Raw genomic sequence first — 23,178 nt, forward strand, 5'->3', positions numbered from 1 at the left:
AGGGCGTCACACTATAATTACGGAATAAGATGCTATCTTAATCCGTGCTACAATATATCATGATCTTAGGCTCATATTTTCATAACATCTCCCCCTCCCTGAAGCCTGTTTGGATAAGAGGGGGGCTAACGTTATAGCCTGTAACATGTTCGTCTGCAAACACAGAGAACGATTAAAAAAAAACATTTACTATAAGGATCGTGATACTTACTTTTTTTAATGTCTTGTATAACGTTTCTAACACATGTGTCCTCTAACCTCCTTCTTCTTTCGTTTCACCTTATATTTGAAGAAACCGTACGAGGTATATCGAAGGAAGAAGTTCCGAAAGAACTCTATTTTAAGATCCAAATCATAAAACACCCCATGTGACTTGTAACGTGCTATATATATATGCCTATCACATATTCACGTGTTTATTGATAAATAGCTTCGTAACAGAAACGAATTCGATTTAGACATTATTCCCATAAAACTTTTTTTTTTAATTGATTTCCCGTCGAAAAAACATGTCTTTTTTAGCGAACGCACCTGCAATTGTTTTCGTATTTCGCAATTTTTCATGGATTTATTTCAAATAATTAACGTCATTCCGTTGTAATACGGATTTCACGCTTGGTGAGTATTGCAATCAAGTTGTAGGCTTTAAGGTAGCTTATAAAATCGCTCCATATCAATATACGAAAACCATCTGTAAACAACACGAAGCTGGCTCACATTGTGACATTGTGAAAATCAACATGGCGACGACAGGGAAAAAAGAAGATATAATGATTCTCAACCCTGATCCCCCTCCAAAACAGGAAACGGGAAATGTCTCTGCTACTAAACTATCTCAACAATTGCAGAAATTAATGTTGAGGTAGGTAGTGACGTTTGTTAACATTACAGTAGACGAGGGGCCTGTATACTCGGTCTTACGTCTCTGACATGTTGCAAGAATGTTAAGATTCATGGTGATTTAGTATGCTTGATGGTAGCTTTTTTAAGCAATAAGCATACTTAAAATGCGACAACAACCATCGCCAGACAAATCCTTTAAAAAGTGATAAAATTAGCGACATTTAAATAATTGTTACGGTGGCGATTTGTATAACCAGTAAACCACCCATCTGTCAGATACGCACGGGTGATTAATCAGAATTATATTTCCCATATGCACCGTTAGGTCGAATTGCCAAAAGCAAAACAATATTTTCATATTTGCGTTGAAAGACAGTTGATGATGTCAAGTCGTCCTAATTTGAGGTCTTCCTTAACAGTTTAATAGGGTATCAGTTAGTCTCAATTAGTCTTGAGCATCCTTGCATCTTGGTCTTGGTGTGCCCCCCACCTCCCCCCCGCCCCTCCCTTGGGGCAGAGGGGCGGGGCCCAGTAGGGGAAACATAGCCAATTCTTCAAAATCCTTGTCCTTCTGTAGGAATGGCAGGATTTTGTCCCAATTTGGTATGAAGTATTCTTGGGTGAAGGGGAACCAATTTTGTGTAAACGGTGTGTCTAACCCCTCTGGGGGCAGAGAGGTTGGGCCAAATAAGAGATAAAGAGGAATAGCTTTAATATCCTTTTTTCTTCTGTTAGAATGAAGGTATTTTGACCAAATTTGAACAGTAGCATCCTATGCGGAAGGGAAATCAATTTTGTGTAAATGTTGTGTCTGACCCGCCTGGGGCCTGAGAGGTAGGGCCCAATAGGGGAAACATAACAAATTCTTCAAAATCCTTCTTTTCCTGTAGAAATGACAGGTTTTGTCCAATTACATATAAATATAACCCATGACTAACCATATAATACATGTATACTACCAGCAACATCTAGCTATTCCAACTTCAATTTTACTAACATTTCCAGGTGAGCAATACAGGCCCTCTGGGCCTCTTGTTGGGTCTTTGGGCTGATATGGCATGTGATATGACTAAAGCCCTCTGTCTGATATTGGGTCCTTGAGCCGATATGGCATGTGATATGACTAAAGCCCTCTGTCTGATATTGGGTCCTCGGGCTGATATGGCATGTGATATGGATTTTATACCAAGTTTTATTAGGTCACCTGAGCTTTTTTCAAGCGACCTATTCTAAGTGCTTTCCGTCCAATCGCCTTGCGTTGTGCGTCGTCCGTAAACTTTTTACATTTTCAACTTCTTCTCAAGAACCAGTGGATGGAATTTTTTCAAACTTGGTCAGAATCATCCTTGGTAGATGAGGCTACAAATTTGTAAAATTGGGGTTCCTACCCCAACCCCTGGAGCCAGTGTGTGTGTGTAAAGNGGGAAAATTAACCAATACTTCAAAAATCTCCTTCTGCAGACTCAGAGGTACTACAGTCATAATATCTGCATGGAAAGAAAGATCATCAGGGGCTTTATTAGCTCACCTGGTCCAAAGGACCAAGGACCAAGGTGAGCTTATGCCATACCGTGGCGTGTTCGTCAACAATTTCTTTAAACGACTTTGTCTTCTTAACCACTGATTGGAATTTAACTAAATTTGACTGGGAGCATCCCTAGGTGGTGGGAAATCAAAATTGTACAAATGGTGGGGCTGACCCCCCAGGGGGCTGAGGGGCGGGGCCAAAAAGGGGTAATTTGGCTATATTTCTACAAACGACTTCTTCTGTAGAACTATGCACTTATGCACTGGATATCAATCATATTTAATCAAAAGCATTCATGGGATGCAGGGATTTAAAATTGTACAAATGGTGTGGCTGACCCCCCAGGGGGCTGAGAGGTGGGGCCAAAAAGGGTTATTTGGCTATATTGCTTTAAGCGACTTCTTCTCTGGAACTAAGTGATGAATATCAACCATATTAGACTGGAAGCATCCCTAGGTGGTTGGGATTCAGAATTGTACAAATGGTGGGGCTGACCCCCCAGGGGGCTGAGGTTGGGGCCAAAAGGGGGCAATTAGGCTAGATTGCTATAAACGACTTCTTCTGTAGAACTATGCCATGGATATCGATCATATTTGGTCGGAAGCATTCATGGGAGCTAGGCTAGGATTCAAAATTGTGTGAATGGTGGGGCTGCCCCCAGGCTAAGGGTTGGGGCCAAAAAAAGGTTTATTGCCTGGATATGGTTGAGATCCCCACCATATAACCACATTTACAATTGCTGAGTATAAAGAGAAGAATGCACATTTGCTTCCAGGATGGCCCTAGGGTCTGGCCCCACCCTTGGAAACATAGTCCTTGGGCCATAACTTTAAAACGGCTGAGATCCCCACCCCAAAACTATATATACAAATGCTGGGCATAAAGACACGAATGCAATCACGATATTAGAATAGACCCTGGGGTCTGACCGAACCCCTAGGGACTTAGTTTCTTAGTCACAGCTTGGAAACAGTTGAGATCCCCACCCTATAACCATATAGACAATTGCCGATTGCAAAGAGATGAATGCACATATGCTTCCAGGATGGCCTTGGGGACTGCCCCACCCTTGGAGACTTAACCCCTGGGTCATAACTTTGAAATGGTTAAGATCCTCACCCCAAAACTATATATACAAATGCTGGGCAAAAAGAGACAAATGCAGTCATGATATTAGAATTGATCCTGGGGTCTGGCCACAACCGTAGGGACCTAGTTTCTGAGTCACAGCTTGGAACCAGTTGAGATCCCCACCCCATAACCATGCATAAAATTGCTGGACATGAAAAATCGAATACAGATATATATTCTACAAGGATTGACTGGCCTTGGGGTCTGGCATATTCCCTTGGATCTCATTTGGAAAATATTCTGACATGATTGCTTAGATATCCAGGTGAGCGATACAGGCCCTATGGGCCTCTTGTTTAAATTGTAAATTTCAGGACCCCCAAGCTATTCGTTCTCCCTTGGGGAGGGGGTAAAGTTTACTATAGTTTATATAGGGAAATAACACTTTTGGGTATATTTTAACAATTTTCTGTAGGAAATTATTTTTACTTGGTGAGAATTATCCTTGGAGGCAGATGATTTCAAATTGTAAAATTGAGATTCCTACCCCAACCCCTGAGGCCAGGGCTGGGCCCCAAAGGGAACATTAACCAATATTTCAAAATCTTCTTCTCCAGACTCAGAGGTACAGTCAATTTCAGAACCCCCGCGCCATCCGTTCCCCCTTTGGGTGGGGGTAAAGTTTACTGTGGTTTATATAGGGAAATAACACTTTTGGGTATATTTTATCCATTTTCAGCAGAAAATTACTCAAACTTAGTCAGAATCATCTTTGTTGAATGAGGGTATTACATAGTAAAATTGGAATTCCTGCCTCATCCCCAGGGGCTAGGGCAGGGCCCCATATGGAACATTTACCAATACCTTAAAATTCTTATCCTTTGATGAGATGACAAGTATTCGGCTGGCCAGGAAAAAAATAGGGGGCAAGTACAAAAATTATTTCACAGGCCCAAAATGAATATTGGTAGCCCAATTATTTTTATACATCCGTCAAATTTGACGGTAGTATTATGGTATGGCGTTGTCCGTCCGTCTGTCTGGCGTAAACTTTGTTTGTCCGGCAATCTCCTCCTACATTTTTTGACCGATCTATTTGAAACTTGGTATACATGATAATCATGATATGAAGTTGTGTATCCCTTATAAGAATTTTCATTCAACGCTTTTTGCAAAATTTATTGCCTTTTGTTCATTTTCAGTATTTGATTTTTTGTCCAAAGATTTTCTCCCACATCTTTAGCTCACCTGGTCCGAAGGACCATGGTGAGCTTATGCCATATCGCAGCGTCCGTCGTCCGTCCATCGTCCGTCCGTCCGTCGTCCGTCCGTCAACTTTTCCTTTAAAACGCTACTAGTCCTGAACGGGTGTATCCTTAGGCCAAGGGGACTCAATTTTGACAGAGGGGCGGGGCCCAATAGGGGAAATAGAGGTAAAACCTTGAAAATCCTTCTTCTACCGTAGGGATTAAAGGATTTTATTCTAATTTAATCTGGAGCATCCTTGGGCCAAGGGGACTCAATTTTGTTTAAATGGTGGGTGTGGCCCCCTGGGGGCTGGGGGGCGGGGCCCAATAGGGGAAATATAGCAAATTCTTTAAAATCCTTCTACATTTGTAGGAATGCAAGGATTTGTTCCATATTTGGTCTGAAGCATCCTTGGGTGAAGGGAAACCAATTTTGTATAAATCATGGGTCTGGCCCGCCAGGGGCCTGAGAGGTGGGGCCCAATAGGGGAAACATAGCAAATTATTCTTTAAAATCCTTCTTCTTCTGTTGGAATGAAAGGATTTGTTCCATATTTGGTCTGAAGCATCCTTGGTTGAAGGGGAACCAATTTTGTATAAACCGTGGGTCTGGCCCCTCAGGGGCGGGCCCAATAGGGGAAACATATCAAATTATTCTTTAAAATCCTCTTCTGTAGGAATGAAAGGATTTGGTCCATATTTGGTGTGGAGCATCCTTAGGAAAAGGGGAACCAATTTTGTATAAATGTAGTGTGTGATCCCCCTGGGACCTGAGGGATGGGGCCCAATAGGGGAAATAGAAGTAAAACCTTTATAATCCTTCTTCTACCATATGGATTGAGGGATTTTATCCTAATTTAGTCTGGAGCATCCTTGGACAAAAGGGACTCAATTTCGTATAAACAGCGAGTGTGGCCGTCCTGGGGATAGAAGGGAGGGGCCCAATAGGGGAAACATAGCAAATTCTTCAAATTCCTTCTTCTTCTGTACGAATGACAGGATTTTGTCCTAATTTGGTATGAAGCATCATTGGGTGAAGGGGAACCAATCCTGTATAAACGGTGTGTCTAACCCCCCTGGGGGCAGAGAGCCGGGGCCCAATAGGGGAAATAGAGGTAAAACCTTTAAAATCCTTCTTTTACCATAGGGATTTAGGGATTTAATCCTAATTTAGTCTGGAGCATCCTTGGACCAAGGGGTCTCAATTTTGTATAATTGGTGGGTATGACCCCCCTAGGGGCATAGGGGTGGGGCTCTGTTTGAAGTTTGTTCTTGCTATATCTCAAGTACTGGATGGATCTTTCTGAAACTTCATATGTGCTTACCGCACCTACCATGGGGTGCTATATCTTTACTTCATATCAATTATTTTAAACATATTCAGGTGATCGATACAGGCCCTCTGGGCCTCTTGTTTATAGCCTATCAGCTAACCACTCTTAGAATGATGCAGATCTTATTTCAATGTAAGAAAGTATATAACACTATATGACATTGGACGGGCGTATTTTGTTCTGCCCCGCGGTACTCTTGTAAAAAGATTTTTTTCAGTGTTGAACAATAAAAAATGCCAATAAAGCAATATAAATAGATGTTCTTTATTCTTCAATCAAACCCTCCTGACACATAACCCTAAAAACCCTCCCCTCATTTCCATAGTCGTCATTGTCACTGAATTCACCTGGTAGGAATTTACAACTGCAGACGACTTTGTTATATTTAGATAAAAAAAGTCACGTGACCCCCCTGATGATCAGCTGGCGACTTAGGGTTCATTACCTGATATCTCCGGCGTACAGGACAGCTAAATATTTGGGCCAGTAACTATCTATCTTTTGACAATTTCTAGTCTTTGGTCACCAAAGGCGACCAAGTGACTGGCTGTGTCCTACACTGCTAAGGCCCTTGAGCCTATTGTTCTTTTATTGATCATATACTTCAACTCTGAAAGTTAGATTCAAAACAAATTTGATAAAACAAAAACTTAGGTGATGAATAACAAATTTTAATACGTTACAGCCTGTTTAGCACGTTTTTCCTTGCCCTGTTGCCTCAGCAGTTTTCTTTTTTATGCTAATACTTCCCTTGAGTGTGAGAATTCTTTGTCATCAAAAATATTCATGAGAACACCTTTCTGAGTATTGATTAATACTTGATTGAATTGCTAGTTTTCAGAGTGTCCGCTTTGTATTCGTCACCATTTGTTTTGGTGGCATTCATGAAAAATAATGAAAGGTATCGGTCAAGTTCCTTTGGGTCTAATTCTTCTATCTGTCTTTCCTCATTTCTAGACTTCATCCAGGTTGAAAATTTGTTCAAATCTGACCAAAAAAATCTCACTATATTTGGATTTTTCATATTTTTCACAAATTGGCAAGTAGACTAGTCTGATTCATTATAGAACGTGCCTCCTGCTCGGGTTGTTCAACTGTGCCGCAGGGTTGACTTTCTGCCTCGAGACAGATTTACCTTGTAAATTAGGTCATCAAGCTCCAGCATCCGATTAGCCGGTGAATTTAGAATTCTGCCACCTTCAGTTTCTTGTCCTGACATCTTAAGTGACTGTATGTGATGTAAGCAAATCAGTAGTAGTCTACTGCTCTTATAACTCTAGAGGTGTTCCGAACTTAAAGAGTTCCGAAAGTCGTGATATGTATTTTCCGACTATCGGTCTGATATGTGATATGTATTTCCCGACACAGGGCAGATATGCAGTATATAGTACTAATTATAAGTATAAGATAAGATGCTGTATGATTGTACATCCATTCAAAACCTCTCTAGCCAATTTTTTTCTCAAAGTCAAATACTCTCCTAGATGAAATAACATCATTTATTAGGATTAGTTAGGAATTGTAATGGACGCAGGCTTTAAGCCTCTGTATCCATGTCAAAAATACAATTACACAATATTACATATACTACTTCAGGTGAAATACGATTCTGGTGAAATTAATGTTCATAAATATTATAGTTACAATCATTCTTCCAGTGTTCGTCGATTAGAATTTCAAATTTTATAACTGTGGGTGCATCAATGACATATTGAGCCAAATTGCTCCATATATCTACAATTCAGAAACTGAAAAAAGTAATCTTTTATCTTGACGGCTATGTCATTTGAAGATTTTCTGGGTCCGTGTCCTGTTGTTTTTCTGCGTTTATCAATTTCAAACCTATTTGAAGTGACTCTATAATTGTCATACATTCCTAATTTTATATACTTGTTGGAAACTATTCCAGCTATCAATTAATCTTTGAGTAAAGTTATGTTTTCTAATATTTAAATGACAAAGTTTTGAAGTATTTTTTACTGTGTCTTCAAGTTTTTCCTGAGGGCGAGATCAAACAATTCCTTCACCAGGTTTGGATTGAATAGCCAATTCCTGAACTTGAACATGTTTATATTTATCGTATCTCCTAGCAAGCGCCTGTTTGTTAAAAAGTTGGAAGTTATCAGATAGCTTTCTTCTTTACATTGTAATTGATTGTGATAGCATATACAGTGACATGTCATACATTTTGTAAGTCTTTCACGTTAAGTTGTTTTCCCATTGGATTCTATGTTTATTTACTTTTCTTAAGTATATTTTCCTGACTTAGTTTTCAGTCAAGTTGACGAGATTTGCCACACAATTAGAGAAATATCCTGTGCATCTATATAATATAATATTACCAGAATAAACCTTGGATAATTTTCTAACAGAATATAAAGTTTTTTTAGAAATGAACGTCAAACAAAGTTTGGAAATGTTTTTGAAAAATAAGTAAACTAACATTGAATCTAACGGGAAAATGACTCAACGTGAAAGACTTATGACACGTCACTGTATATAAATTGTTAACAGTGTTATTTATATGAATGCACAATACTGGTACACCTGTATCCCATGTTTCAGTTCATATTATGAAAAATTTGCCCGAGTTCTGATGAAATCATTTGTTTTACTCACCTGGCCCAAATTTAAAGGGTCAAGTGAGCTTATGCCGTGCACGTGGTGGAGAGTCAATCAACTTTTTCCTTTAAAGTCATTAACGGCTAAGTGGAGTTTTACCAAATTTTGTCTTGAGCATCCTTGGTCAAAGGGTTCTCAATTTTGTATAGACAGATCAAAATCATGTAAGGCTCCCTCTGGGGGCAGAGGGGCAGGGCTGAATAGGGGAAAAATGATGTAAATCTTTTCCTTCTAATGCAGGGATTTTGACCAGAATGAAATTTGTTCTAGAGTATAGATCTATGAACAAACGCAATTCAATTTTGATTTAATGAAGGGTGTGCTGGGACAAAGGGGCAAGACCCAATAGAGGAAATGTTATAGCGATAAATCATTTGAAAGCTTTCTCCTTCTGTATGAATAGATGGATTATCACCATTTGTTTCAAATCATCTGTGGGCAAAGGGTACTATATTTTGTATAAATAGAGGATGTGACCCCCTTGGGGCAGTGGGGTTAAGCCCAATAGGGGAAATATAAAAAGGAAACAGTTTTAATTTTGGTCAAGAGAACCTATATGCAAAGACAACAGAATTGTGTATTCAAACTGAAAGGTATATAAATATAAACTTTATGTATTTCACAACAACTATGAAACAAGTTATTTCAACTTATATTTATCACTCTTGTTGGCCAGGATGTAAACAATAAACCAGAGTTCCCAGGGAAAACCCATGTACCCTAGTCGGGCAGGTGACCCCAAACCTTTTCACACCTGATCAGAGAATCAAACCCTGACCGCCTTGGTGAACGGCCATTGGGTTATTCACTGTGCAACCCAACCACCCCTAAACTGAACTGGAAGTTGTGGCCCCCTGGGGGCAGACGACGGAGCCCTATTGAGAAATAGAGCTAAATATTTAAAATCCTTCTCCTTCTGTAGGAATGGAGGGATTTAAACCAAATTTGGTCTTTTAATTATGTGTCCTTTAACAAGTGGGACTCAATTTTATATAAATTCAGTGTATGGCCCCTAGAGGAGAGGGTTGGGGTCCAATAGGTGAAATAGAGGTAAATCAATAAAATCCTTCACCTTCACAGGAATTGAATGGTTTTTTCCCCACCCTATAACCAAATATAAAATTGCTAGGCATATCATGAAGAGAAGAAAACATCAATGCTTGAACATAACAGTGGAGATCTCCAGGGCATAACCATATACACAAAATATCTAGGCATGATAACCATATACACAAAATATCTAGGCATGATAACCATATACACAAAATATCTAGGCATGATAACCATATACACAAAATATCTAGGCACGATAACCATATACACACAATATCTAGGCATGATGAATACACTTGTGGTCTTTGTGTCTTGCCCACCCAAACACATTTTAAAAGTAGCCCTCCTAGTAGCTTGTTTTTCTTGTAACGGTACTACTTTGATTAACTTGTATAGTACTCCACAGGTTTTAAATTGAAAATAGATAAGGCCCCTGGGCCTTTTGTTCTACTTATCAAACTGTGTTTTTCTGTAACAATGCATTTTCCTTTACCGATAATCTCAGGCATGCTAGATCTGCCTGTTTAAGTGTGTGTTAATAAGCTTTCTACATTTTAGTTTATATTTTTATGGCTTGTAGAAAGTACTTTGTACATGTTGCTCATTAACTGAATTTTAAAAAAAATAGAAAATGAAATTTAGAAAATTAACATGAAATTTTTATATGTCAACATTAATATCCTATCACATCTCTAAATGTGGAAGAAATATTCTTTAGATGAATATTGTAATGAAGAAATGAAAAAAAATAATGCTGTCAGTTATTTTCATGAAGTGGATAATATATGATGAGGTGTACATGTTCTGTGTACCCCACGTCACCTGCTAAAACATTTGAGTGACCTGACTTAACGAAATAGGCTCTAATAATAGACCCACATACTGTTGATATTCAAGATATAAAGGAAATGAATGCTTAAGACATGTATATTGTTTTATCATAGTAAAAAACAATGATGTGCCTGTAACTAAATAGGAATCCATATTAACATTTTTCGTCAAAAAAAGTTCCATTTTTGGTAAAATGACATAATGATGAGTGTCAGAGTCTAAACTCAAGAAGAGTCTGACCCCCTATAGGGGCTGCATGAGGGGTGGGGAGATATAATGGGTAAGGAGTCATAGAATGTAATCACACTCATCACACTCTGTACACATGTAGTCTAGCCAACATTGGACCTGGTCAGACCTGTCACCAGTTCATCACACTCGGTACACGTGTAGTCGAGCCAACATTGGACCTGGACAGACCTATCACCAGTTCATCACACTCTGTACACATGCAGTCTAGCCATCATTGGACCTGGACAGACCTGTCTCAAGTTCATCACACTCTGTACACATGTAGTCTGGCCATCATTGGACCTGGACAGACCTGTCACAAGTTCATCACACTCTGTACACATGTAGTCTGGCCATCATTGGACCTGGACAGACCTGTCTCAAGTTCATCACACTCTGTACACATGTAGTCTAGCCAACATTGGGCCTGGACAGACCTGTCACCAGTTCATCCCACTCTGTACACTTGTAGTCTAGCCATGATTGGACCTGGAAAGACCTGTAACCAGTTCATCACACTTTGTACACATGTAGTCTAGCCAACATTGGGCCTGGACAGACCTGTCACCAGTTCATCCCACTCTGTACACATGTAGTCTAGCCATCATTAGACCTGGGCAGACCTGTCACCAGTTCATCACACTCCGTACACATGTAGTCTAGCCAACATTGGGCCTGGACAGACCTGTCACCAGTTCATCAAACTCTGTACACATGTAGTCTAGCCATCATTGGGCCTGGACATACCTGTCTCCAGTTCATCTCACTCTGTACACATATAATCTAGCCATCATTGGACCTGGACAGACCTCTCACCAGTTCATCACACTCTGTACACATGTAGCCTAGCCAACATTGGACCTGGACAGACCTATCACCAGTTCATCACTCTCTGTACACATGTAGTCTAGCCAACATTGGACCTAGACAGACCTGTAACCAGTTCATCACACTCTGTACACATGTAGCCTAGCCAACATTGGACCTGGACAGACCGGTCACCAGTTCATCACACTCTGTACACATATAGTCTAGCCATCATTGGACCAGGACAGACCTGTCACCAGTTCATCACACTGTACACGAGTAGTCTAGCCAACATTGGACCTGGACAGACCGGTCACCAGTTCATCACACTCTGTACACTTGTAGTCTAGCCATCATTGGACCTGGATAGACCTGTCACCAGTTCATCACACCCTGTACACATGTAGTCTAGCCATCATTAGACCTGGGCAGACCTGTCACCAGTTCATCACACTCCCCACACATCTAATCTAGCCCCCCTTGGACCCGGACAGACCTGTCACCAGTTCATCACACCCTGTGCACATGTAGTCTAGCCATCATTGGACCAGGACAGACCTGTCACCAGTTCATCACACTGTACACGCGTAGTCTAGCCAACATTGGACCTGGACAGACCTGTTACTAGTTCATCACACTCTGTACACATGTAGCCTAGCCAACATTGGACCTGGACAGACCTGTCCCCAGTTCATCACACTCTGTACACATGTAGTATAGCCATCATTGGACCTGGACAGACCTATCACCAGTTCATCACACTCTGTACACATGTAATCTAGCCATCATTGGACCTGGACAGACCTATCACCAGTTCATCACACTCTGTACACATATAGTCTAGCCATCATTGGACCAGGACAGACCTGTCACCAGTTCATCACACCCTGTGCACATGTAGTCTAGCCATCATTGGACCTGGACAGGCCTGTCACCATTTCATCACACTCTGTACACATGTAGTCTAGCCAACATTGGACCTGGTCAGACCTGTCACCAGTTCATCACACTCTTTACACATGTAATCTAGCCATCATTGGACCTGGACAGACCTGTCACCAGTTCATCACACTCTGTAGGCCTATTACATTTTTCACACAAGATTTTGGAATAGTTGACTAGCTTGACCTATATTTTAATGGTAAATGTTAAAAAAAATCTAGTGCTGAAATAAAATTTACTAGTCCGCAGCATTTGAGCTAGTAGAAAAAAATACATTCCTGCATGTTATTATACACTCTCCTAGGAATTTCTGAGAAATTTTTCAGGTTTCATATTATGTACCTATTACAGCTGGTGTATTACGCACATGGGTGGCTTATGATATTAACTTGGTGTGCTCCGTCCTGATGGATCAGTGGTCTAGTTATACAGATCTAACGCCACGCCTTATATATACAATATGCATAGACTAATTCATTGATTTAAAATGTTATCCACAAAGCTGTCTTTCTTTAATGTTATGTTGCATTTGTATGGCCAGATATATCTTTGATGTTCAACGACTCTCCTCAAGCTTTGCATTATGAATATTTTGGTTTTAGTGGAAATACTTTTGTACACCAGGTAAAAATTGTGTTTTACTGTGATTTCTTAGAATGAAGGGTGAGTGTATGCAGGAGGATGGTAAAGGTGTGGACTACAGCAAGCTCAAAGATTCTCCAAGCTTTAAAGAATACAAACAGGAGGTGGCCCAGCTACACGAAGTGGAACTGTCCGAGCTGACGGACACACAAACTAAAGTCTTCTTCATCAGTATCCTTTACGTAACTAAGTAACATGTGCCTATAACCCATCATTTCAGTGTAAACCATTCTATAACCCAGCATTTCAGTGTAAACCATTGTATAACACAGCATTTGAGTGTAAACCATTCTATAAACCAGCATTTCAGTGTAAACCATTGTATAACGCATCATTTCAGTGTAAACCATTCTATAACCCATCTTTTCAGAGTAAACCGTTCTATAACCCATCATTTCAGTGTAAACTATTGTATAACCCATCATTTCAGTGTAAACAATTCTATAACCCATCATTTCAGTGTAAACTATTCTATAAGCCATCATTTCAGTGTAAACTATTGTATAACCCATCATTTCAGTGTAAACTATTCTATAAGCCATCATTTCAGTGTAAACTATTGTATAACCCATCATTTCAGTGTAAACCATCGTATAACCCATCATTTCAGTGTAAACCATTTTATAACCCATCATTTCAGTGTAAACTATTCTATAATCCATCATTTCAGTGTAAACCAACCTATAACCCATCATCTCAGTGTAAACCATTGTATAACCCATACTTTCAGTGTAAACCATTCTATAACCCAGCATTTCAGTGTAAACCATTGTATAACACAGCATTTGAGTGTAAACCATTCTATAAACCAGCATTTCAGTGTAAACCATTGTATAACGCATCATTTCAGTGTAAACCATTCTATATCCCATCATTTCAGTGTAAACCATTTTATAACCCATCATTTCAGTGTAAATTATTCTATAATCCATCATTTCAGTGTAAACCAACCTATAACCCATCATCTCAGTGTAAACCATTGTATAACCCAGCATTTCAGTGTAAACCATTGTATAACCCAGCATTTCAGTGTAAACCATTGTATAACCCAGCATTTCAGTGTAAACCATTGTATAACACAGCATTTGAGTGTAAACCATTCTATAAACCAGCATTTCAGTGTAAACCATTGTATAACGCATCATTTCAGTGTAAACCATTCTAAAACCCATCATTTCAGTGTAAACCATTTTATAATCCATCATTTCAGTGTAAACCATTCTAAAACCCATCATTTCAGTGTAAACCATTGTACAACCCATCATTTCAGTGTAAACCATCGTATAACCCATCATTTCAGTGTAAACCATTGTATAACACAGCATTTGAGTGTAAACCATTCTATAAACCAGCATTTCAGTGTAAACCATTGTATAACCCAGCATTTCAGGGTAAACCATTCTATAACCCAGCATTTCAGTGTAAACCATTGTATAACGCATCATTTCAGTGTAAACCATTCTATAGCCCATCATTTCAGTGTAAACCATATTATAACCCATCATTTCAGTGTAAACAATTCTATAACCCATCATTTCAGTGTAAATTATTCTATAATCCATCATTTCAGTGTAAACCATTTTATAATCCATCATTTCAGTGTAAACCAATCTATAACCCATCACTTCAGTGTAAACCATTGTATAACCCAGCATTTCAGTGTAAACCATTCTATAACCCATCATTTCAGTGTAAACCATTCTATAACCCATCTTGAGAGACCACTGTCTCTCGTGTATGACCAGCTATTTCATCTGTGTGCGATCTTTTTTGTACGATCACTATTTTGTCAATGTGCCAACTCCTTTTTAGCACCCCGAAATTACAAGTGCATTAACTTCTTTGTTCAGCCCCTTTTGTACCAGCTACTTGAAAAAGCCCGGAAAAGTCCTCGACATTTTAGTATGCAGCTTTGAATTCCGACACATTGTGTAGCATAAACCTGTAAATTTATACGTTCTTATAAATACTTAGCTAATTACCTTAACCTGTAGATCTATACAATGCCCTGACTATACATGGCCTCGGCGTGATGGACACCCTACCTAAGTCAGTACTGGATGTCGGCCAGTTCTGGAAGATAACCTGCTACAAAATTGGGAAGAATGTGTACAGTTTGGATAACATGGAGCATGGTATTCTTAGAGGTAACATACTTTGTTAAGTTAGGAAATGTATGTGATGTAAACAACTCAAAATATGTAGACTTTTATTACAAAGAGGAGATCCACAAAGATGTAGACTTTTATTACAAAGAGGAGATCCACAAAGATGTAGACTTTTATTACAAAGAGGAGATCCACAAAGATGTAGACTTTTATTACAAAGAGGAGATCCACAAAGATGTAGACTTTTATTACAAAGAGGAGATCCACAAAGATGTAGACTTTTATTACAAAGATGGATTTCTCATGAATCTGATGCAATGAAATAATTCATCACCAAGTCTTTAACCGACACGAATTCTTACCATAAATGTTCATTTGTGAAATGACTACTGTTTGCCACTCAATGTGTATAGAGGAAAATCGTGATGTTTAAGATGTAGTTATAGTTTACCTTAAAGTATTTATTTACCTTCAAGTCCATTTGTTTTAACAATCCAGAAAATTATCACATATTTACAAAGTAAAACAGTGACATTTAACTAAATGCATCTGTTGCTAACCATAAATGACTTTAATACAACACTTTTGTTATCTGAGTTGAAATGATCTGCTTGTGTCATTTTCATCATGAATACAGACCATCCAATTGTAAATACACCAAAAAGTAACTGAGATAATTGCACTCTCTACATTTTACAACCAGACCTCCTCACACATCAGTTGTTAAATAAGTACCATTGGTAGATTTAGGTAGTTAAGAAATATCACTGATCTCTTCATAAAAGAAGAAATACTGTTGCATTTTATTAGTGACAGGATTAAATATTCTATATTGTTTATTTTGGCCTACAAAGATAATGTTATGTGTAAGAAAATCCTGGTCTCTCTATGTGGATATTATACTACATCTACTGAAGCCTGTATCCATTTAAGGTAACCGACCACACCCTGCCACAATAGACAAGCCGTTCGATTCTGATGACCCAAGACTCAAGTATGCTTTGAAACAATTGGACCCCCGTATTCACTTTGCTCTAGTCTGTGGAGCAGTGGTGAGTATATTATTTACCACAAAACACATTTAGTTTGGTGGAAATAAATAAGATCTTAAGTCATGTAAATTTATAAATTGAAGCTTAAGATTTTAAAAATCTGAACAAAATAAATAAAATTTACCGTGTTCTGTGTTCCCTATATCTGCGAGGAAAACAATTCTGAAGGATTAAGATAGTTTCTTCCGTTTTCACTTAAATTTCCTTCTTGTCTCACCTGCCCGAAGGGCAAGTGAGCTTATATTTATGCCATGGTGTGGTGTCCGTTGTCCATCTGTCCGGTGTAAACTTTTTACTTTAAACAACTTCCTCTCAGTAACCAAAAGGCCTAGGATGATGATATTTGGCCAGTAACATGTTCAAATGAATGACCTTCCTCAATTTTCAAGGTCACAGGGGTCGAATATGTTAAAATCTCTAAACAGCTTCTTATGAATAACCAAGAGGCCTAGGTTGATAATATTTGACCAGTAACATGCTGGGATGAAGGGCTACCAATTTTGTTCAAATAAATGACCTTGACTGTTTTTCCAGGTCACAAGGGTCAAATTGTTTTGAAATCTTTAAAACAATTTCTTCTCAGTAACCAAAAGGCCTATGATGATGATATTTGACCAGTAGCATGCTGGGATGAAGGGCTACCAAGTTTGTTAAAATAAATTACCTTGTCTGATATTCAAGGTCACAGGGGTCAAATATGCTTAAAACCATTAAACAACTTCTTCTCAGTAACCAAAAGGCCTAGGATGATGATATTTGGCCAGTAGCATGCTGGCATAAAGTGCTACCAAGTTTGTTCAAATGAATGATCTTCATCCATTTTCGAGGTCACAGGGTTTGAATATGTTAACATCTTTTAATGACTTCTTCTGAATAACCAAGAGGCCTAGGGTGATAATATTTGACCAGTAACATGCTGGATGATGGGCTACTAAGTTTGTTCAAATATATGACCTTGTCTTATATTCAAGGTCACATGGGTCAAATTTGCCTTTCAACATTTTTTTGTGAAAAACCAAGAGGCCTTGGATGATGATATTTGGCCAGGAATGAAGGGCTACCAAGTGTGTTCAAATGAATGACCTTCATCCATCTTCGGGGTCACAGGGGTCAATTGTCTTAAAAAACTTTAAATAATTTCTTCTGATTAACCAAAATGCCCAGGGTGATGCTATTTGGCCAGTAGCATGTAGGGATGAAGGGCTACCAAGTTTGTTCAATTGAATGACCTTCACTCATATTCAAGATCGAGGGGTCAAATATGTAAAACAAAAATCAACAACTTCTTCTGAATAATGAAAAGGACCAGGATGACAATATTTGGTCAGAAGCATTTTAGGATGATCAGCTAACTAGGTTGTTCAAATGAATGACCTTCATTCATATTCAAGGTCACATGGGTCAATTGTCTTAAAAATCCTTTAAACAACTTCTTCTGAATAACCAAAAGGTCCAAGGTGATGATATTTTGCCAGAAACATGCTAGCATGAAGGGCTAAAAAGTTTGTTCAAATTGATGACCTATACCTATATACAAGGTCACAGGTCAGATATGTTGAAAATCTTTAAATGACTTATTTTGAATAACCAAAAGGCCCAGGATGATGATATCTGGCCAGTAGTGTGCTTGAATAAAGGGCTATCAAGTTTGTAAAAAATTGATGACCTTGAATTATATGCAAGGTCACAGGGGTCAAATATGTTTTAAATCTTTTAACAACTTTTTCTGAATAACCATGAGGTTTTAAAAGTTGATATTTGACCAGTAACATATTAGGATGAAGGGCTACCAAGTCTGTTCAAATTAATGATCTTGACGATAGTCAAGGTCACATAGGTCAAATATGTTTGAAATCTTGGAACAACTTCTGATGAATAACCATGAGGCCCAGACTGTTGATATTTGTCCAGTAGAATGCTTGGATGAAGGGCTATCAAGGTTTTCTATTATAATGACCTTGACCCACTTTTAAGGTCACATTTGGTCAAGTATGTATTAACCTTTAATTGACCTAATCTTGATAAACAAAAGGTCTAGAGTGGTGATATTTGGCAAGTAGCATTGGAGATGAAGGGCTATAACGTTTGTTTAACGTTATGACCTTGTTTTGAAATCTTTTAACAGGTTCTTTTGAATGACTTTAAGTCATGAATACTGATATTTTGCCTATAGCTTTATTTTAGATCTCTTTTAAGGTTACAAGTGAGATATTAATACCAGGTGAGCGATGCAGGCCTATTAGGCCTCTTGTTTTCTTTCACTCACTTTTCTATACACATTCTTGTGCAGGAAAAAATTTAGGACATGTATTCAGCTTTGATGTCAATTAAGCTTTATTATGTCTTTTGTTGTATTTCTTGAGTTGTTATGTTTAAATAATTCACATGATGCTGAACCTTGTGTTGTTTCTGGTCCAGCTTTCTGGAAAACTTATTCATAATGCTGAATATTCTGCTTATCTCCTGGCCAGTCTTGTCCAGCCATAAACGTTTACACGGAGACCAACATTGACGCAGCACTGGATAGTGCCACCAAGAACTTCTGTGCACAGGAGGTGTCTATGTTCAATGAATTTGATGAAATCTGGCTGTCCCGCATCTTCCAGTGGTACAGGTCCGACTTTGGGGTCACAGAAATTGACGTCATCAAGTAAGCATGGGAGTAGGATTTCTGAAAACAATTCCTGCTAAACTTTGAAATTCTCTGGCTGTTTATGCATCAAGAAAGTCCTGGAGAATGAAACATTTTAGTTTATGAAAGTTGATTAATGTAAAAGTTCAGGGGAAAAAACGTTATGTTGAATGGTGCCATGTGAAATAGAATATTGAAAGACTTCATGCAAGCTGTATTGTATCCATGAACTTCTGTTGATAAAAGATAATTTTCTGCTTTCAGATGGACCATGCCATTCCTGGAGAAAAGTATTGCAGACCGTGCACATGTTATCCTGGCAAAGATAGAGAATGTCGGAAAAGTAAAAATAAATTATAACGAGTATGATTGGAGATTAAACCTTCCAGGATCACGACCTATCAACCTTTAATAAGGTCAAAAGGTCATGACATGTCATCTTATCAAAGTCAAAAGGTCATACCCTGTCAACATCACGTCAAGGTCAAAGGGTCATGTGTTGTAATTAACTTAGTTTATTCAGAATGCAGGCATATCTGCCACTATTTTCAGATCATAGCCCATATTAAGGACTAATCAAGGTTAACTCTACTCTTTTCTGAAATAAATCATTATGATTATCAAACTCTAGGGGGAAAAGATGCGGGAAGTCTAAAAGTTTATAATAGAAGTGACAAGATGTGATGGAACGACACTTACAGCATGAGGGGAATATCTTCCGCTATACAATCAACTCGTGTATTCTCATCCTAATGTTACATTTACTTATCTGACTTTTGGCTCACAGGTTCTAGGATACATGTTTAAGAGGAAATCATGTTAAAAAGTAGTTTATATTGAGTAGGGTTATTGGGTTAATGTATACAAATGATATCCAACTGATAATTGATGATGAATTATACCCAGTCTCCTGATCATTCTCAAATATTATCTATGGTCTTCAGAATAAGTTGGATATCAGATTACTCCCATAGTACCTAACAAGTGAAAACGTCAACTTTCTGTACTTGAACAGTATTGTTTGTACAAGACTTCAGCCTGCATGTCGGATGTCGTAAGGCATTGTAATGCCAGCAATACTAGTGTTATCATGATATATAATTACACATCTGTCTGAAATATGATAGCACAACCATCAATTTCTACTTTTCTGTATATTCAGTTATAAAACATTATTAATTTAAACATTACACGTCAGAGTCAGTAGATAATCAAAGAATTGCTGAGTTGAATTAATTTAAACATCACATATCAGAGTCGGTAGATAAACAAAGGGTTACTGAGTTGACATGCAGGATAAATTTAAATTCATGCAATAAATGTGGGAAAAAATGAATGTTCATCTTAAAATGAATGGAATTTAAAACACATGATATTACATGCGGAGAGGAGGTCTCTTCATTTCTATTTGTTCCTGGTATTAGCAATATTGATTTGAAAGTCATTTTGTATTTTGGAGCATTTATGATGAATTTCCTCACTACTTATTGATATTCCATACCAAGCAGAGCCCGGAGTCTGTCATTGTTGTTTTAAATGGTTATTTTTATTGTATTGTTGAGAGTTACATTTTATGTATTTTTATTTTTATTCATGGTTCACTCCATCAACTGATCATGCTAGTGGTTGAAGAACAAACCTAAAATCCATGTGTAAATTCCCTTAAAATGAAATTTCGCCATAAACATTCAAATTTTAATTGCATATACAACTTTTACTGAGTTATGTTTGATGTTATTTATAGAATTACTGTTAAGTAAGATACATCATTAATGAGGAACGATAGACAAAGTATCAAACAATTTTGAAGAATGTTGTTAAAAGACAACTGAAGTATTAGCTTCTGAAGTGGTAGCAGCTTCTAATAGAGCTGCATGAAACATTATTGTTAAGTTATTGTTATCCTGTTAGCCTGAGATTTGAAATGTTTGGCAGTTAGAGTAATTATAAAGCTTATGGTGTGGATATTGGATATTGAATATTGGATCACATTCATCAGTAAAACAAATAGCCAATTTGTCAAATGAAATTGTAAATAAAAAAAAAATATGTATCAACTAATATCAACAGGCAATGCATAGAAAATCTCTGGATTTTAATTTCACATGGTCCCAGGAAATAAACGATTCCAGTTACTTTGATACATAATGTGGTACCTCATTTAAAAGTGAGTTTGTATACTAAACAGTGAGTACCCAATCTTTACTATTCTGAGAGAGAAAACCCCAGCAAATTTGCCTTACTGAATTTTAGGAACCTAAATTACAATATTTCAGCCCACCAAATGGCATTGTTTATACAAGGGCATTAGTTATACTAGTTTATAAGCAGTAATACTGAAACATGCACTGACAATAAGTACCACAATCCCTAGTCATATTCCTATTTTTAATGGTACTTGTGTATATTTAATTGCTATACCTTTTTATGGATAGACTTAAATATAACTTGACCACATGTATATTTGGCTGGACCTTGCTGTCAAGGAGGTGAGGAGCATTGTTGGATATATAAATACACTGTTGAGGCCCGTGGACATTGCTGCAGGTCTGTTTCCTCTCAATCCTGAAGTAGTTGTTTTATAATCGAGGAACAAGCTATTTCAACAGTTCAGTTAAATGATCTAGTCTTCCTTAAGTCATGATCAGCTTGGTGTTTTACACAATGGATCAGACTTATTCCATGTCTTACCAGGATACTATACTGTACAGTTGTTGAATTTCACTGGGGGTTGATATTTCACAGCTGTCCCAATCAAAATAGTTTGTGGGGATCAAATTTTTCACGTCATTGCCAAGTGAAAATAATTGGCTATCACAATTGTACTTTTAGTAATGGGATTTTATAAATGTTTCCAGGCTATCACAATTGTACTTTTAGGAATGGGATTTTATAAATGTTCAAGGCTATCCCAATTGTACTTTTAGTAATTGAATTTTATAAATGTTTCAAGGCGATCACAATTGTACTTTTAGCAATGGGATTTTATAAATGTTCCAAGGCTATCACAATTGTACTTTTAGTAATGGGATTTTATAAATGTTTCACCAAAACCAAAGTAAAATAGGATATTGTACCGTTGTTTTATTTTCATTATTTGGCAGTAATGGGAAACAGGTGGGTGTTTTTTTATCTCTGAATCTTCATGGAGAATATTAATAATGGTATTAATATACGCTGGTATTCAATCTCGTGCTATCATTGGTGACTGAGAATACAAATGTATAGCGAAATGTAGTCCCCCGCCAATATAACCAACTATACAGTATAACAACCAAAGTCTTTGCTCTATATGATATGTTATTTGGTACTGGTAGACAGTACGTCAGCAATGTTTGTGGTATTTAGTGTTACAACCACCATTTTACTTTCTGTGTAATCATTTAAATATATTAATCATAATCTGAAAGTGGAACAACTATCATAAATGTTGTATCTTTGATTTTCTAGGAACAAATATAACAAACTTGTCTACTGTTGATTTTATTTTGATTGCATAATTTTAATATTGATGAAAATGTTTTTGATAAATTAGTAGTTTTCTAACTTTTGTGTTAATGATAGTTTATATGTAGTTGGGCTAATAGAACAATATATACCGACTAAACAGTCTAGTTAATAGGTTTGATAATCTGTTGTATCAGACTAAACAGTCTAGTTAATAGGTTTAATAGTCTGTTGTATCAGACTAAACAATATAGTTAATAGGTTTAATAGTCTGTTGTATCAGACTAAACAGTCTAGTTAATAGGTTTAATAGGTTGCTGTATCAGACTAAACAGTCTAGTTAATAGGTTTAATAGTCTGTTGTACATCTTACAATAGTTTAGTCTGTGGAAAACACTGGTATGATTAGCAGTACAAGTTAGTCTTAGTCCTAGAATTATAATTACAGACAATAACAGAACGTAGCGAAAGATTTTTGATGTGACAAGTTCTAAGGCCAATCATTACAATTACATGGATACAAACTACTTAGAAAGTAAAGTTAGTTTAACATTAATTCAATAGTCTCGCGACTTCTTTAGTGTAGCAGTTTATATATTTAAATCTAATATATCATTTTGCATTAAGATTGTTGTATTAACTTTCAGGTTATTTTGTTGTGTAGATTTAGCATGTTATTGTCTATTCCGTCTTTGCATATTGCAGAGGTATCTTCTCTTGAGAGCAGGTATTGATTGTTATGTCATTTGTTTTATGAGAGTAACGTCGTCAATTTTTGAGAAAACGAC

The 23,178-nt window shown here is 37.5% G+C and overlaps 2 protein-coding genes across 3 annotated transcripts in view; one reads left to right on the top strand and one right to left on the bottom strand.

The window, feature by feature from the left end:
• LOC110451367 (farnesyl pyrophosphate synthase-like) overlaps window positions 1-280 on the bottom strand; it is a 30,148-nt gene extending 29,868 nt beyond the window's left edge. For both annotated transcript variants that reach the window (XM_021499337.1, XM_021499336.1), the window contains exon 1: window positions 212-280. The gene's annotated coding sequence lies outside the window, so the exon portion shown is untranslated. The remainder of the gene's footprint in view (window positions 1-211) is intronic.
• A 451-nt stretch (window positions 281-731) lies between these two features.
• Window positions 732-21,868, top strand: LOC110451369. Its single transcript, XM_021499338.1, has 6 exons — window positions 732-862; window positions 13,165-13,322; window positions 15,146-15,298; window positions 16,193-16,311; window positions 18,783-18,961; window positions 19,208-21,868. Exons 1-6 carry the CDS (start codon window positions 741-743, stop codon window positions 19,353-19,355), a joined length of 879 nt encoding a protein of 292 aa, XP_021355013.1. The 5' UTR covers window positions 732-740; the 3' UTR covers window positions 19,356-21,868.
• The last annotated feature ends 1,310 nt before the right edge of the window (window positions 21,869-23,178 follow it).

This window comes from Mizuhopecten yessoensis, unplaced genomic scaffold (assembly GCF_002113885.1).
Source record: "Mizuhopecten yessoensis strain PY_sf001 unplaced genomic scaffold, ASM211388v2 scaffold5971, whole genome shotgun sequence".
Classification (NCBI taxonomy): Eukaryota; Metazoa; Mollusca; class Bivalvia; order Pectinida; family Pectinidae; genus Mizuhopecten; species Mizuhopecten yessoensis.